At 39.3% G+C, this 15,430-nt stretch overlaps 3 protein-coding genes across 3 annotated transcripts in view; 2 read left to right on the top strand and 1 right to left on the bottom strand. All coding sequences in view use genetic code 11, as the record gives it.

Moving 5' to 3' along the window:
- EGR_08955 (hypothetical protein) overlaps positions 1–1,765 on the top strand; it is a gene marked incomplete at both ends in the record, with an annotated part of 7,436 nt that extends 5,671 nt beyond the window's left edge. The window contains 3 exons of the mRNA XM_024498204.1: positions 1,443–1,491; positions 1,559–1,592; positions 1,639–1,765. Of these exons, the coding sequence (XP_024347403.1) occupies positions 1,443–1,491; positions 1,559–1,592; positions 1,639–1,765 (210 nt within the window). The remainder of the gene's footprint in view (positions 1–1,442; positions 1,492–1,558; positions 1,593–1,638) is intronic.
- Positions 1,766–5,507: 3,742 nt separating this feature from the next.
- On the bottom strand, positions 5,508–9,536 carry EGR_08954 (Neurocalcin; the record flags this gene model as incomplete). The annotated part of the gene is made up of 2 exons (XM_024498203.1): positions 5,508–5,705; positions 9,159–9,536. The coding sequence occupies 2 exons, from the start codon at positions 9,534–9,536 to the stop codon at positions 5,508–5,510; spliced, it is 576 nt and encodes a 191-aa protein (XP_024347402.1).
- Positions 9,537–10,518: 982 nt separating this feature from the next.
- The window catches only part of EGR_08953 (hypothetical protein), a gene marked incomplete at both ends in the record, with an annotated part of 8,944 nt that continues 4,032 nt past the window's right edge, over positions 10,519–15,430 (top strand). Inside the window, 4 exons of the mRNA XM_024498202.1 lie at positions 10,519–10,577; positions 10,649–10,755; positions 11,255–11,514; positions 15,160–15,361. Coding sequence (XP_024347401.1) covers positions 10,519–10,577; positions 10,649–10,755; positions 11,255–11,514; positions 15,160–15,361 — 628 coding nt within the window. The remainder of the gene's footprint in view (positions 10,578–10,648; positions 10,756–11,254; positions 11,515–15,159; positions 15,362–15,430) is intronic.

Raw genomic sequence — 15,430 nt, 5'->3', positions numbered from 1 at the left:
TCGTTAGACATTAATTGCCTACTGTCTGTCTTTCCCATTGTCATGGGGCTTTCAATAAAAATGTTACTCTTCCGTGGCTTGCTACAGCATGTGCACACAAAGGGCGTCTCTCTCGTTGTTCCTTGCGCACTGAAGTCCATCACATTGTTGCTGTCACGGCTTGCACTCCTTGGATTTCAAATCCGTTTTTTGAATATCCCTAAAGACAAATTAGGCTAAGAATGGGCTTGTTTGCCTACTCGGTGAAATCAAATGCAGGTCAGTAGCGCACGTCTGATTTGCCGCTGCAAGTCATAGATTGAGAGCATTTTCTAAATCTCATACGGTTTAGAAAATTCACGAAATATTTACCTGTCGTGTGAATTGTTTGGGTTTTGTGGGTAGCCCTATGCCAATCTTTTACATATGATTGCATTAAAGCAGGAAAGTTTGTCCTCCAATTAACGATATTCCAAAAATAAAAAAAATCATACTCTTTTGTAATACGATAGTGGTTTATCCCTCGGTATTGGTGAGGCGCCACTTTTGTGCTTTGAATTAGCTCCCTTGTACCTCGCGGGGTGGGCTGGCCTTCGGGTCATGCCAGTGGCCCAGACGCTTTCTCTGTGTTGAATATATATTCTGCCCGAGACACTACATTGGTGGCAGCGGAAAGCGAACCCGATCTTAAAGCACATGTATCCTGATCTTCCATTTCTGTGTGATATACCTTAGTGGAGCGGAAGGAGTACATATGCTGCGGATGGGAGAATGATGATGACCCCTAATAGAAGGGTTGATGTTGGCGTCTACCTTCGGCATCTACCCCAGTCCCTGTTTTGCAGGAGAGCTATTAACAACTGAAGCGACACTAGCCGTGAACCATCTGGAAGTTTCGTTGCGGACTTTCCCTACCGTCGCCCATGGACCTGTTTTAAATCTTGTCCTACCTTACACAAATATACATTTTGGGCCAGTGGCCCTACATCCATCTATGGACACGCATGATGGTTAGCCCAATTCCCCCGTCCTAAATCAGGTTCCTAAACCAGACAAAACTCCAGATCCAGTTAAGCTGCCAAGAGGGATCAGCGACGCTAATTTGGTGACTAGTACGGTCGGCTCGTGGGTGTTTCTTTACAGCATCGACTACGTTGTAACGGCTGACGCGGGAGGTTGACCTGCGGGAGCGCCGGGGACGACGACGCTCAAAAGAGGAGAGAGGCTATGTAATGCGTTAGTGGTTTATTTCTCGGTATTGGTGAGGCGCCACTTTTGTGCTTTGAATTAGCCTCCTTGTACTTCGCTGGGTGGGCTGGCCTTCGGGTCATGCCAGTGGTCCAAACACCTTTTCTGTGCTGAATATATATATATATTCTGCCCAAGTATTGTGTCTTCTTTCGTCGTCTTCAGGGAGTCTTGGGCCGCTACACTTTGTTACACATTTTTTTCATATTTGGTAGGTGGCATGGGTGGACAACTTTTGGCGTATTGTAGTTATGTATAACATCAGTAAATTAAGTGTATACTCGGCCACAGATCTTGTATGTCCGCTCTAATTCTTGTTGCGTCATTGTAGAAGAAACTGTTTGGAGGCTTTTTGATGGCGCAAAGTAAAGAACTTTTCTCACAGATTAAATTTTGATGACTAAAATTTAGTACAAATATTATAAATTCGCAGTCATTTACTAGTTTTCCTTCACGTCTTTTGCCTTTTACTTTAGGCAACCCAATCAAGACTTTACTCAGAGGTAAGGCGACAATTAGAAGTTATGCAATTTACTAATTCTTTGGCATTACACGGTCTAACTTGGCATACCTAATGATAATGGAGGGTTGGGTTTTATCACAAACGTGCATTGTGACTTGTCAAAGGTGTTTCACCTCAATAAAGCGCATAATTAACTTTTGTAAAGGTGTTCCAACCGCCTGTCATTGATAAGGTGGGGCAAATGTTGGATCATGCAACCAATTTCCTGCGTGAAAGGAGCCTTGAAAACACCCTTTACCTGTCATTTGTCGGCGAGCCGTGAACATCTTATTAAGAAGTGATGCCTAACTTGTGTTGCCCACTTTATCTACAGCTTGTCTTCGCATTTTGAAGCACCCGAACCGAAGGAATACTTAGGGTAATTTGATACACGATATAGAGAGGCATGCATCCCATTACATGAAATAATGACATGTTTAGTATATTTTATGCTATTTCATGTGAAACTGCATCCATAACACAGTACACTGAGAAGGTGAAGCGCATTTTAATGTCACTACATTCCGCATTACCTCTTGAATTCACCAATTAATATGATTTATTATTCTTGTAATTTTAGAAAAGACTTTTCTTTGATTTTAATCATAAATTTGTTGCTTATCCATGGGGAATATACAACCTCATTCATGACTTGACTCACCTTGGTTGCTGCGACTTAAATAAAGCTTCCAACTTTTAAAATCTGACTCTTTTTTTCTAAATTATTTGGACAAAACAACACAAAGTGAAACTCCACATTTACTTGTTAATTTCATGCAACTCCTCCAATCGCCTTTACTGATTAATTTTGAGATTCAAAGCTTCTCAGGACCGTAGCTGAAATTTTCACAATCTGCGAGAGCTTTGCTTCCCTAAATGAGCTGACACCACGGTTATTTGCAGCCTATTCTCGCAATTTTCCCATTTTTAAAACAAATAAACAGGGTAAAAGTTTTCAACGCCCTAATTGTTGGTGCTTTATAAATGTGACTTATCCGCTATAACGGAAATGAAAGTAAATGTTTTGGATGACCTGTCAAATATGGAAAATACAAAATTTATCTACACAACGGGTTTTCAAAATCAAAAATACTCTTCGATTGCTATTTTTAGCCTTCCACTAGTAAAATAAAAAGAGGAAAATCCCACCTTTTAGTCGTTTATACACGAGGGTAAGTATAAGCCGACAAAAGGAGCCTTTGAAAGTGCTGACGAGATGGTGTGCGTGTATGTGAATCTTCTACGAGCCTACCCGCAGATAAAAATGCTTACAAATCCCCTCCGGACTGGAGATTGACATGCCTGGTTGAAGCTTTAAGGGACCATCAAAAACCTTGACGATTGTCGCCCTGTTGAAGTACGTGCTTCTTCAGGCGCAAGGAATATGGGAACGGTATTTCGACTGCCTTCAACACCTAGCATTTCACAAATGATCCATTTGCACAATTCGACCTCCCGTGACAGAATGTATGCTTTTAGGGTGTCAAACATAACCAGTTTTGCGACACCTTTAAAGCCCACACAGGGTGTTGCCTTTTACTAGACATCGCTTAGGCAATCTCTTGGTTGAAATGTAAGTAAACAACTCTGACTATCATTACGTATTGCAATGATCTACACGAAAAGCTATGAGCAGTTAGTCACTGGGACAATCAGTTGTAAGGGTTGGTCATTTGTGCAAGTATCACAATTTTTCATGTATTCATTTGCTAACCAGTGTCTTAAGCTACTTTTTATTGTAATCCATACGCGATATTGCAAATGATGAGACAATTCAATGCGTGTATTTCACAAGTGCCTCTCTTGTACGACCACTGCTATCAAACGGGAATCGTGGCGCAACTGACGGTTTTATCTTGTCCACAAGCTCGCCTAAACCTACTCACACGAATTCATCCTATTTTCTAAATAAACTTCCCTGCTAGAAAGCTCTGCATTGTATGCCAAATTGATTGAGACAATGACTTCAAAATATTTTCAGTGACAATTTAGCCTTTTACCTACGCTTCTTGTTCACTTTAATTGCTAAAAATAATCAGCGTTTCATTTTTTTTTAGTGGACCCACGAATTAGCATTCATCTAACCACAAGCTGAGAGACTGTAAAAACGCTTGACATCAAGCAATAAAATGCCTTATTTAATCTAATGTGACATCAAAAGTGGAGGGGGATTTCGGATCGTTCTTTTCATTGTTAAAGACGGACAAAAGAAGAAAATCTAAGCTTGCCTAGCTAGGGGTTGTGTATCTATGAAGGAAAACGAATTAGCTCTATCAGTGGTAAGTTCACTTTTGTGGACACCCCTTTTAGTAAAAATGCGCTTTGTACTGAGGAAATTAATGGAATGGCCGCGATGAGGATATACTACCTCTTCTCGCTGAGATGATGCAGGTAAAAACTGGCATAAATGGTATTTCCAAGTTCACGAGTATTAGGAACAGACACAGTATTTGTATATTAAGCTAAGGTATTATCAAGTCGCTATCCAAGGTAATTGCTATTTCTCCTAATCAGATTCCGTGCGTTCCTGTTTTTTTGAACTTTTGATAAGTTTTTTATCACCGAAGAAAGGCAGCTTTTTTTAAAAATAAGGCAAGTCATAGCATAGTTATGTGCAAATTCCCAAATTTTTTTAGGCAATCGCACTCGGAGCGAACTATATCAACTTTGAAGGTGTTGCTTCTACAACAACCCAAGTACAGCTTGTAGAGCGGATTGACAATGTCCACACAAATGTGAAAAATTGAAACTCAACATCAATCCACTTGACTTTACTTGTTAAAAAAGCTTTTGTAGTCTTTATGCATGTTTATGTTGGCTCACCTGCAAAAAGTAATCATGACAACGTGGCAACTAAGACAATTCAAATGGGTGTGAACACACAAAACCAGCCTCATCAGATTTGAAAGGGACTTTGTTTGTGTGATGTATACTTTTGCTTGTGCACTGCATTCCGGGCACGGAGAAGTAGCAAACAATACATGAGCTTGCGCTTACAGGCGGGTTGACTGATGGGATCACGCGCGTAAAGCCCCGCATTTATGATTAACATGTCCCAATCTTGTTTACCCTTTACAAGCCACCATTCCAATGTGGACGTCCGTTATTTTGCACCTTTTTCAGACCAAAAATTTTATTCTTCCATGAGAATAAATTAACTTTTATGTCTTATTTGGTCGTATTTTGCAGCTGAAAGGGTGCGTTGCAACGTTATTTGTTTCAATGGCCATTAGTTCAGCGGTGTAATCTTGAGGTAGCCTGATTAACCTTGTAATCCAGTTGGCTTTTCCCAAAGCTTGGATACGAAGTTTTTAAAATAACATTGCAAAGCGTGTCTGACAGTCACTAATAAACCAGTTTTCCAGTACGGTTTACGGACAAGCCCTATCTAGAATTATCCTTTTTTCAAAGCGGGCAAAAATCACAAATTCTATTTGACTTTGGTATTTAAAAATTGGATATGGCTTTTTCAGTAGGGTTATGATCCAGTTGCTTCTTTTTTCGGAAAATAAGTCTACATGAAAAATCTACAATACCTGATAGGGAAGGTAATCCCATTGAAACAATCTATCCAGTGTGAATTTAGGCTTTAATTATTGCGCCCGTATTTGCTTATCAGTAGTAAAGGTATACATGTCAAGTGAGGGGAGAGAGAGGGGTAGAGTAATTGAGGCCAGTAATAGTCATTGAGGTGTCACAGACGAGCTTAGGAGTTTTGCAAGTTATCACAAAGTGTCGAGGACAGAGGAAGACCTCCGTAAATTGCAACGCCTCGCAGTCAGCAAGGGTCGGTAAATTTTAGCATAGCCATTACATTCTGATCACCACTGGTACCGCGTATAAATTCCTCGCGCGAGAGAGTTCCATCCTTATTAACATCCAACTTCTCAAAAATGGCCGCTGCGTGCTGCTCCGGAGTTAAATGACCAGGTGGCAGTTGGCTTGTGTCAAGGACACCCACCAACTTGTAGAGGGCCTATGCGTGCAAAGTAAAAATAACTCCGAAAATTCATGTTATTATCGTTGGGAATTTTAGCACATCCTTTTGCTTCACTTTATGAACATGATAAACTCTACCTAATTTCAAGGACAAACGGTTTTGGTTGTTAGCCTGCGCGACTTCAGGCAAGCTTATGCTCTATTCTAGGGCAATGCAGAAGCATGAATAAATAATATCTCAGAGAAGGCCTTCCTCGCATATTATTAAGAAGCGGTTTCCTTTGTTTATGAGCTAATGGTACTCCATATTTCGGTCTTATTTACCAGTATTACATTGATTATTTGTTTGATTTTTAAAAAAAGCCGAAAGGTTTGTCCTTTATTTTTACTAAATTGAATAGTTTTACCACAATCGGTCACTTTAAATCCACCTTCGCACATGAGCAATGGATAAGCGTTACATGGTGATCGTAAGTACGTAGCACCGTCATGTCAGTCATTGAGTGTGCAAATATAAGATAAACAGTGTGAAAATAGGTGAACTAACGAGTCATATTTGCACACCAATTAACCCTGAATAAGTAAGGCATAAAGGCAAAAACTAGGACCATTGGAAGGCGTCAGGACTACATTTATTAGCTTCAAATGCTTTGTGTGTTATTCCTCTTAAACCACGTGATATTATACTTTGACAAAGTTTTTCCACTTCCTATTTTGAGTGAATATAGTGTAACATGTGGCAGAAATTGGGTCCGAAAGTTACCACTATGCAAGGTGATGTGCTGTGATGTCTTCTATGTAGGCTTCACATCTGATGAAGGAATAACAGAAGCCTCAGTGATGCCAGTTTTGTGTTTCAAAGGTATTATGCAACTAAGTTTGGATTTTTGTTGGATAGGGAAGCATTCGCTTTCTAAGTGAAGAGAAGAGAAAAACACAAACGTGCAACCTAAAGCCTTTCCGCGTAAAAACACCTTATAACACACATATACAATTAACAATATTTAAGAGTTTGCTATAGCGCAATGTTAAATTTTAATTGGTTCTAGAGAAAATCTGCTTATACTATTTATATAGTCGTTTTCCGTAACAGAATAAACTAATCTCTTAGTCGCAAATTATTATTGCAAGGAAATAGTAACACTTTCTGCCATTTACTTGCCTAGCAATACTTACACCTGATTAAAGTAGTTGTAGTAGTAATGGTTTTCATCACTACTTCATGTGCGGAAGTTATAATCATTCAAATTCCCAAATGAGAAAGATTATATTAATTTCCTCAATATTCACAAATTTTCAATCTGGGTAGACTAAATAATGGTACTATTGCACCTATCATTATTGCTATATATATAATAATTATGTGCACGCATAAAAAGTTACTACAAAGTAAACGAACTTTTACAGAAAAGTCTCAAATATATATTTTTTTGATACAAAATGAATGACACAATGCACACACTGTTTTGACTCTACATCTCGTGACACCTCATACCGACTGCATCAGTCAGTGGGTACAAATTAACGCAATCATAGGGCTATGCGCAATTTTTGGTAAATTTTCACGATGTCGACTCAACTTATTAGTGTAGCGTAATAAAAATGGTGGAAAAACATGTCTCGCTTCCCAACCTTAGCTGAAGTAACCGCTTTACTTCATGAGGAACGGTTGAATAGGCTAAAAGCTCCGTTTATCTCACCTTTGCAGTCCGTTAGCAGTACTTTACAATTTATAAAATTCCAAGATTTTGGAGATTCTGTTAAAGAAGCCGCAATACTTGGGCATGGGAGGTTTAAATTAAAAAATAGGCAATTTACAAATCATTGGTCTTAGAGGCGCTGCAAGTAAAAGAGCGAAATTTTCGCCCGTTCCAAAGTATGCTGCCACCCATTTCTGTAACAGCCTACTAATCTAAAGGCATATGATATTTGTTTTCTTGAAAAAGGTCTTTTATTGTGGTAATGAAGAGAAGGTAAAAAGGGAACGATGAGTAGATAGCGTCTGACATTTTGAGAAAGGGGTTTGTGAAATCGCATTTGGGCGGAAGTCAAAAAGTTTAAGCTCAAAATGTTCCTTATCAATTAAGTGAGTAGTATACAAGCACCCACGAGTGAATTTCTTTTCTATTGCAATTTTCATCCATTTGGCGAAGAAATTAATTTTACCAAGTAGTTTTGTTTAAGAGGCAATCACCTTTTGATAAAATTAAGTGACACCTTCATAGAAAACACTAATGTGCACACGGCTTACTACGAGATTGTATGAAACGTTACGCTCTTATGCAACACAAATCAGCTTCAGCTCTTATTGAGCTAGTTTGTTTGGATTGATGCGCCTTTATTTCTACTGCACGATTGGCTTTGAGGCCTAACTTATTATCAGATAAACTTGTACTTCCTGTTCTACTCCCTTACTGCTAAGAAAAATAGTACAAATGGCGTTCAGGCTTTCCTTTGCCTTGAAACTGATCCGGTACCAACAGTGTTTCAAGCACAATATTATGCAAGATTAGGTAAAGCTTAACTTAGAAGTAAAATTTTTTAAAAAATTCTACTTCACAGTATAGCATCAAGGCAACAGCATGAACAATAGCTTAAAATAACATTAAAAACTATTCCTCAAGGACAAAGTCATAACACACTTATAGTATTGCCAGTAAGGAAATATATGCATAGCTTTTACTTATTAGTTGATGATGATGATAATGCCCAGTTACGTTTGCCCTCACAATTTCATTATGCAACCACACTACTAAAGCAAATAATGCAGTGGGATTCTGATTTAATGGTTTGATTAAGTGAATAAACACCAATATATGATAAACAGCAGCTTTTAGCAACGCATTTATATGCATGAGTTGATCTCTAATGTTAAAGCACTTGGTTTAACACTTAAGTAAGGCAACTTATTCTATGCTTTAAGTTAGCAATGAATCAATGTATGTATTTTTAAAAGCAATTCAATTTCTTCAAAAAAAAGGCGGAGCTACAATGGAGCGCTTAACAATCAACCACTCGAGTACTCAACGTCTACTTAATAAATTAAAAGGCATTTACGGTAGTGTAAGTAGTTATGGACATTTGAAACAAATTCATTAAATGCTAGCCCAGGTTCAAATATTCATTAATACGAAACACCTACTGCTTTTCATGGTTTTCAGCCACTTTTGAAGTAGTTACAAAGGGCAAAACGCTGTTTAACATGCGTCAGTAACAAGTCTATGAGAACATAGCTTAAATCTGGTTTCCAAGAGGCAAAATAGAGCTTTATTAGAAGAAATTCAAAATAAGTTTTAATTAGGTAGTGCTCACAAAACACACTCTGATCAACAAAAACCATCTATTAAAAAATGTGAATAACTAAAATTTGACTCAAAAGGAATAAAACGATGGTTTTGGGGATGAGGTTACTAGCCATAAAGATAGGCAGAATACACACTTAAAAGAATTTGCAAGCAGAAGGTAAAGTAACTGAAGAAAGTAAACTCACTTTAAGCATGGTCGTCAATTCACTTAAAGAGATTACACCGTTTTTGTCTTGGTCGTATAAATCGAATGCCCAGTTGATTTTTTCATCCACCGATCCATTGTTGATTATCCCCAAAGCACAAGTAAATTCCGTGAAATTAACAGCACCATCTCCATTTGTATCAAAATTATTGAAGACAATATCTGCGAAAGCATCCGAGTGACCTCCGGGAAAAAAATCAGAATAAACCTGAGCGAACTCAGACCGACTCATTTGTCCATCAGGAAACTGTTTACGAAACCTTTTGTACCAGTCCTTAAGTTCCTTTGGTGACATCTTCGTCTTCTTCTGAAGCATGTCAAGAGTTTCACGATCGAGAGACGTGTGCTTATTCCCCATGTATTCGATAAACGCAGTAGTTAACCTACTTCTTATTTCAGAGCATGCAAACAAAAAGGTCAATAAAATGGATTATATATAAAATAATGCCATTAAGAAGGAAAGTCTCCGTAACAAGACACCTTACCGTAATGTGACTATATTTGATGCCAACAAAATTGTCAGTTTTAAAAAGTACTTCTTGTTTGGGGTTTCATAAAAATGTCATTTGACTTAAGGTCATACAGATGTATCGCATATGCCTTAACTTAAACATATTCTACATATGATTTGTTCCAAAAATTAGTTTGCTAGCAATGTTATCCTGTGGCTATTTCCACGCGTTTCATTAAAAATTAGTGCGCTTTTAAACAATCATTAAATATAGCCCTTTTGGCCTGACTTGTTGCAAATATAGCATAAAGTTTTTTTCTGATTGATTTTGGAAAGGCACCCATGCAATCCAACCTAGTAAATCCATATATTCGGCCAATGTTATGTGCACGATTTCCTCCCAATTAATTCGGATTGAATAAACCAAGAAACAGTCAATGCCAAAATTCTCTTCGATATTTCAGTGCCATCTGCTTGAAGTTAGTTTGGGGCCTACTAAGTTCGCATCAGTTTTGCTAAAAGGCATTTTTATTCCACCTTTCAATTATTAAACGCTTATCATGAAAATAGGTCTACAGCTAGACGGTTTCGGTAGTCAGCTCATGTAGTCAAAAATGCTTGGCAACATTTAATATAATCTTTTAGGATTTCCCCTTGAAACAAGGGATAGCAACTTGAAGTAAACAAACACTAACAGTAACAAGAGAATTTGAATCTGCAATAGGGGAAAGACGACTGATAGGAACTCGATGAGCAGACGCCTGTGTAATTTATGAAACAGTTGAGCTGTGGACCTTAAACGCTTTGCGCTATATGTGCATACTAAATCCTAGATTATATGAATCATTTTTTCCAGAAACCTATTCACGCTATTTCAATAAAGATCTATATGACAAACACCTGGAAATTCCAAAAGCCGGCTTCCCCCTCAGCCCTGGTATTTGATTGGTCTGTGCTCGGATTCGTTGAATTTACCCTCTAGCTATAGCGCATTTTTCAACAAAATTGTTCGACGTCAGGTCAAACGCTCTTTGCTGCGCTACAGGTGAATCACCGCTAAATTCATTGTCATTTAGGAGGTGTCTCACTATTAAATCAATACTCAAAACATCCGCAAGATTTTCAGGTCTGTAACTGTCCGAGAACTGACGTGTTCCACGAGTAAAAATGTGTTTTTATTTATTGGCACGATATGAAACGAGCACGTGATTCCTCTATTTAATTTCACAATAAATGCTTTTCGTCTCAAAAGTGATTTGATTGCTTGTCTATTTCAATGCTAGCCTGCTTACGATTTTTTTTGCAGATACTGAGAATTCCGAGATATGTTATCATATTACTGGTCATTTGTGCGACATGACAGGTATTTATTCTTTTGAAGGCATTAGAGTCGAACACAGCATCGTCTATGTTGAACACAGATGGTGGTAAAGCATATAAAGATGAGAAATGCTCGCCTTTTGTGTGTAATTTTACAGTAGTCAGAAATACACTTGTGTGAAACCTTCACCATATTAACTGGCTCATTTTAGGTCAAAATATTCTTAAGTTCTGCAAATAATCACCTTGAAGTTGGGCTACCTTGCCCCTAGACATACTGATAAGATAGCTCTGTCTTCCGACAGATTCTTTGACGAAAGTGATGAGTGGCGGTGGCACCAGTAGAGGTTCTGGTCGTGCTCATTTCCGGAGCAGGTTGGGCTGTTGCATTTGCGGGACAAAGTCGTCTAGTTCGCGTTTCACAGCTTCTGAGCGCTATGCAGAACACTTTGGTCCCTGTTTTGGTGAAGTCGCCGCTAGACGGTGCGGCGATCTCTGCAACGCTTGTGTACTCTGCGTCAAACGTTGGATTCAGCGTGGAAGGCAACCGGGCTACTTCTCGCAGGTAGGAATGGTCACCAACCAAGTACATTCATTTCAATCGGCCCTGTTTTTGTGCTTGACCGAAGTAGTGCTACTCCTTGCGAAATCTCACCGTGTTGATTTTATATTTTGCTTTCGATGTCTGCCTTATAGTAGATTCGTTTTGTTGATTTAGTTTTAGTCATTCGAGCTCAATATCCTGTATCGACTGAATGCAAAAAATGTGGATCCCTGACTGGTCATGAATATTATGTTCGTCTTCCGCATTATTTGTCCTGCAGTATTTTCTCATTTTTTGGAACTTGGAGGGTTATTTATGTCTCGCTCTCCATCATGCACGACTTGGTTTAATATTTTGTCACTGTGACAAACTGATTGGGCTTTGTCAGTACTCAACGCGATCACTTTCTCGACATTTTGGGCGAGGTGGGAGCGGAGAAAGGTGGCAGGCACTTTGTGCTCCTATGCCTATCCCATCTTCATTCAGCCAACATTGCACATATCGGTCTGCTCCGTGCCGCACGTTAACGATGTGGTACTAAGCGAAGGAGTGATTAGTGGGCTGGGAGAAGAAAACCAGTCTGTAGTATCAATCGCGATCACGTTAGTGCTTGAGACAAATGAACGGATAAGGTCGTTGTTATACGTTTCGGATCGCATGAAATATCTGTTATTGTGGAAGGGACCTTCTCTTAAAGACACGTCAGTTGTTTATGATCTGATTTTAATTTTTTTGGATTCACCCCTCTTTGTGTTTTTATTCCAACGCTTGTGAAACGAACACACGAACGCAATTGTTTTCACAGCATCTTATATGTGTGACAGTAGCTGACCCGTCTTCTGTTTCAAGTTCTGCTGTAGATATTTTTTTTCTGATTTCAGATGCGCAATTCTAAGTATGAGCAGCTGCCTTAGGCCTTTTACTGGCTCTTATACTGTGAATTTTAACTTGAAGCAGCTTATAATCCCTCTGCTTCCTGGCTGACAATTCAGCAACGATTCACTTGGGGCGTATATTGGTGATCAAATCTACTATTAACTCTGTTAGTTTGTTGAGGATTCATATCTCTACTATTTTTTCATCCTTTTTCACCCAAAAGCTGCGATCTCCTCTACTCCGGTGGTCCATAAAAGGGACCCATATTTCAATGTGCATAGTGAATAACTTTAACTGTTGCCGTTATACAAAAGCTAAACGTCTTTACCATGACAGCAAACACCTTATATGATAAATACACGTATGAATTAGGTTTCCTTCGATGCTGCAAACTTTTGAACAGGGTAATTTAACTATATTTACCATTTTTTGTAGTTCACAGGACCACATTTTCATTGAAAGGTTCGGTATTCGTGCATTTTGTATGATTTATGTTGATTACCAAAATGGCAACTTAGTTGTTGCACAGTTTTTGTTTTATTCATGGCCGCCGGACGCAGTAATCTTGACGCTCACTGGAATTGGGTTATGTTGAAATCAGTCGCATCTGTGATTGCATATTCGTACGAAATGACGCATTTATGCGTGTTGAGTGCTTGTTAAACATTAACATGCTCATGTCTTCATGTCGCAGCGATTCTAGCCATTCATACCTTGACCTAAGACTACTGCCATAAAACGCTTTTCCCTCCAACTGCGCTTGCATGGGTAAGGACTTCACGTCCGCCTCCATTTCCATCAAAGGTATCCTTCTTAGACCCCTTCGCATCTCTGGCTTTTATATTATGAACATAAAATTCAGTTCCATACTACTTGGTTTCTTTGCCTACATCGGAGGCGTGTTGGTTGGATAAAGTGTAATTGATGAGAATTTGAAACCTGGACAGTTTAGAAGTGTCTTTTTAGTGGAGAAAATGAGATTGCCCGTTGTTGCAGTCTGCACAATCTAAGTCTAGCAAAACAAACTTTCATACGCTGCCAGCTAGAGTTTCTACGCCCTTGCATACAAGGATGAGTAGGTGAAGCAATCACCCTCCCACAAGACGACGCAAGCTCGTGTGTCATGCAATCAAATCAGGTTGACCGCTTTAAAAGTTAGGGCTTGTTTGAACGTTGCCTAATCACACAATATGTTCTAGTTTCAAGGGATGGAGGGATTGCTAACGCACAATAGTCGTACGTTCTAAGCACCTAGACACGACGTAAGGAAGCTTTCCTGCTCCTGTAATTGATTTCATTAACGTTTTGCTACTTGAAATACCGCATTCGTATGTTGGTCTGTCTTGTACTCCGATTTGGTAAAACAAGAACTTAAGGTTCCCCTTACACCATCAACGTAATTCCTGGAAGTTCATTTGATTATGTAGCTGTGGAAGGCACATAACACAGGCAGAGTTCTAGGACCGATCCTCCAGGTAACATCTGGCGTTATTGAAATCATGCTTCTCCCACCCACTTTTTGAATCCACCTTCCATCTGATAAAACAGTCTGTTTAGGATTTATAGCATTAGCAAACGTACACAAAGCATCCCTTGGTATTTTGGTGACGTATTATTCACTTTTAGCCCGTGTTTAAGATTGCATGTGTAGCACTTACTACTTGGTACTGCATCCCTTAGCATCCTCATTGATAGGCGTTTTCTGCCTTGACCCGCTTGAATACTCCATTTTGCGCTGTTGTGTTTTGGTCCGCACACACACGCATTGCCTTCACACGTTCGCACGTGTGTGCGTGTATTCGTTTGTACTTTAAGCTTCCCCTCGAGTTGTCCTTTAATCGGTTACTAATTTTTCTCTTTAAAAATGAATATCAGAAGGCGTGCAATTCAACTCTTTCATATGAATGGAATGCAGTCGGCCAGTTTTATTTCGACCTTTTTAACAAGTCCCTCCTCTCCTGGTCTAAATGTCAACCTGTTCTGATGTCACATTTTTCCATCCAACTATGTGGATCATTGTACTTTAGTGAATGTTTAACTTGCCGTATGAATGGTCCCACACGGATCACACCAGCAGGTCGTAACATGAATCTCCCGTATGTCTAATCCCGATTCCCCTCGTTTAGCAGTCGCTCCCATTTAGGCCACCAAGGTGCTATTTGAAATCCCAGGTGAGATTACGATGTCCTCTTACTCACTTGCATGCGCTAATGAACTGATTTTCTGTTCTCTCGGCTCCCAATTCTACCACTTCATTTAAATCTCATCTGCGTATTCTTTTTCAAGTAGATTTTATAATACTTCTTCATCTACAACTTTGAGGTCACTGTTACTTCGATTTACAAATTCATGCTCTCAGTCATAGAGGTAAAAACCCCAAGTCCTGCTAGCCAGTTGTTAGGGGTTTTCCCCTTCGCCTAGATTTGTGCGTAGCCCTATTCCCTCCCTATGGATCTGCATTGCATTGACCTTGTTTCGAGGCGGTGTACTTCTATGCAAATAAAATTTATACTTTCCCTTGCCGATAAAATCCCATGTCCATGGCAAAATGAATAGTACTATTCCTTATTTTTTAACAACGCTGTCATTAGTGTATATCTATCTGTTGCCGTCACTTTTATGTGCGTTAATCAAGTCAACCCCTGAATGATAAAAGCACTACTCCTGTACATTCTATCTAACAATCAAATTCAATCTCAGTCCCATTTTATGATTACAAAGGCGTAAACATTGTAATGTAGAAGCCTTGCTGATTGGAAAATAATAGTCAGTGACATTCACTCTATACAGGTTCTGGACAGTAAACAGGGTCCTGGTCCGAAGCACATGAAGGAGATTACAAAGCGGGCTCGTCGTCGAGAAGCCAAACAGCAGCAAATGTTGCAACTCCAAAAGCAACTACTACATCAACAACAGCAGCACGAGCTGTCTACACGAGGAAATAGCCGCGTCTCTTCTTTGATGGTGGGCACCGATGCTTGTGGCGATGTCAGTGAGATTCTGAGCAGCAGTCCTACACCAACTGTATCCCGGGTACTACACGGTCACCACCACGGCCACC

The sequence above is a fragment of the Echinococcus granulosus genome, assembly GCF_000524195.1.
Source record: "Echinococcus granulosus chromosome Unknown EG_S00125, whole genome shotgun sequence".
Lineage (NCBI taxonomy): Eukaryota > Metazoa > Platyhelminthes > Cestoda > Cyclophyllidea > Taeniidae > Echinococcus > Echinococcus granulosus.
The sequence above is the reverse complement of the archived record's forward strand: the minus strand, read 5'-3'. Positions and strand labels throughout refer to the sequence as shown.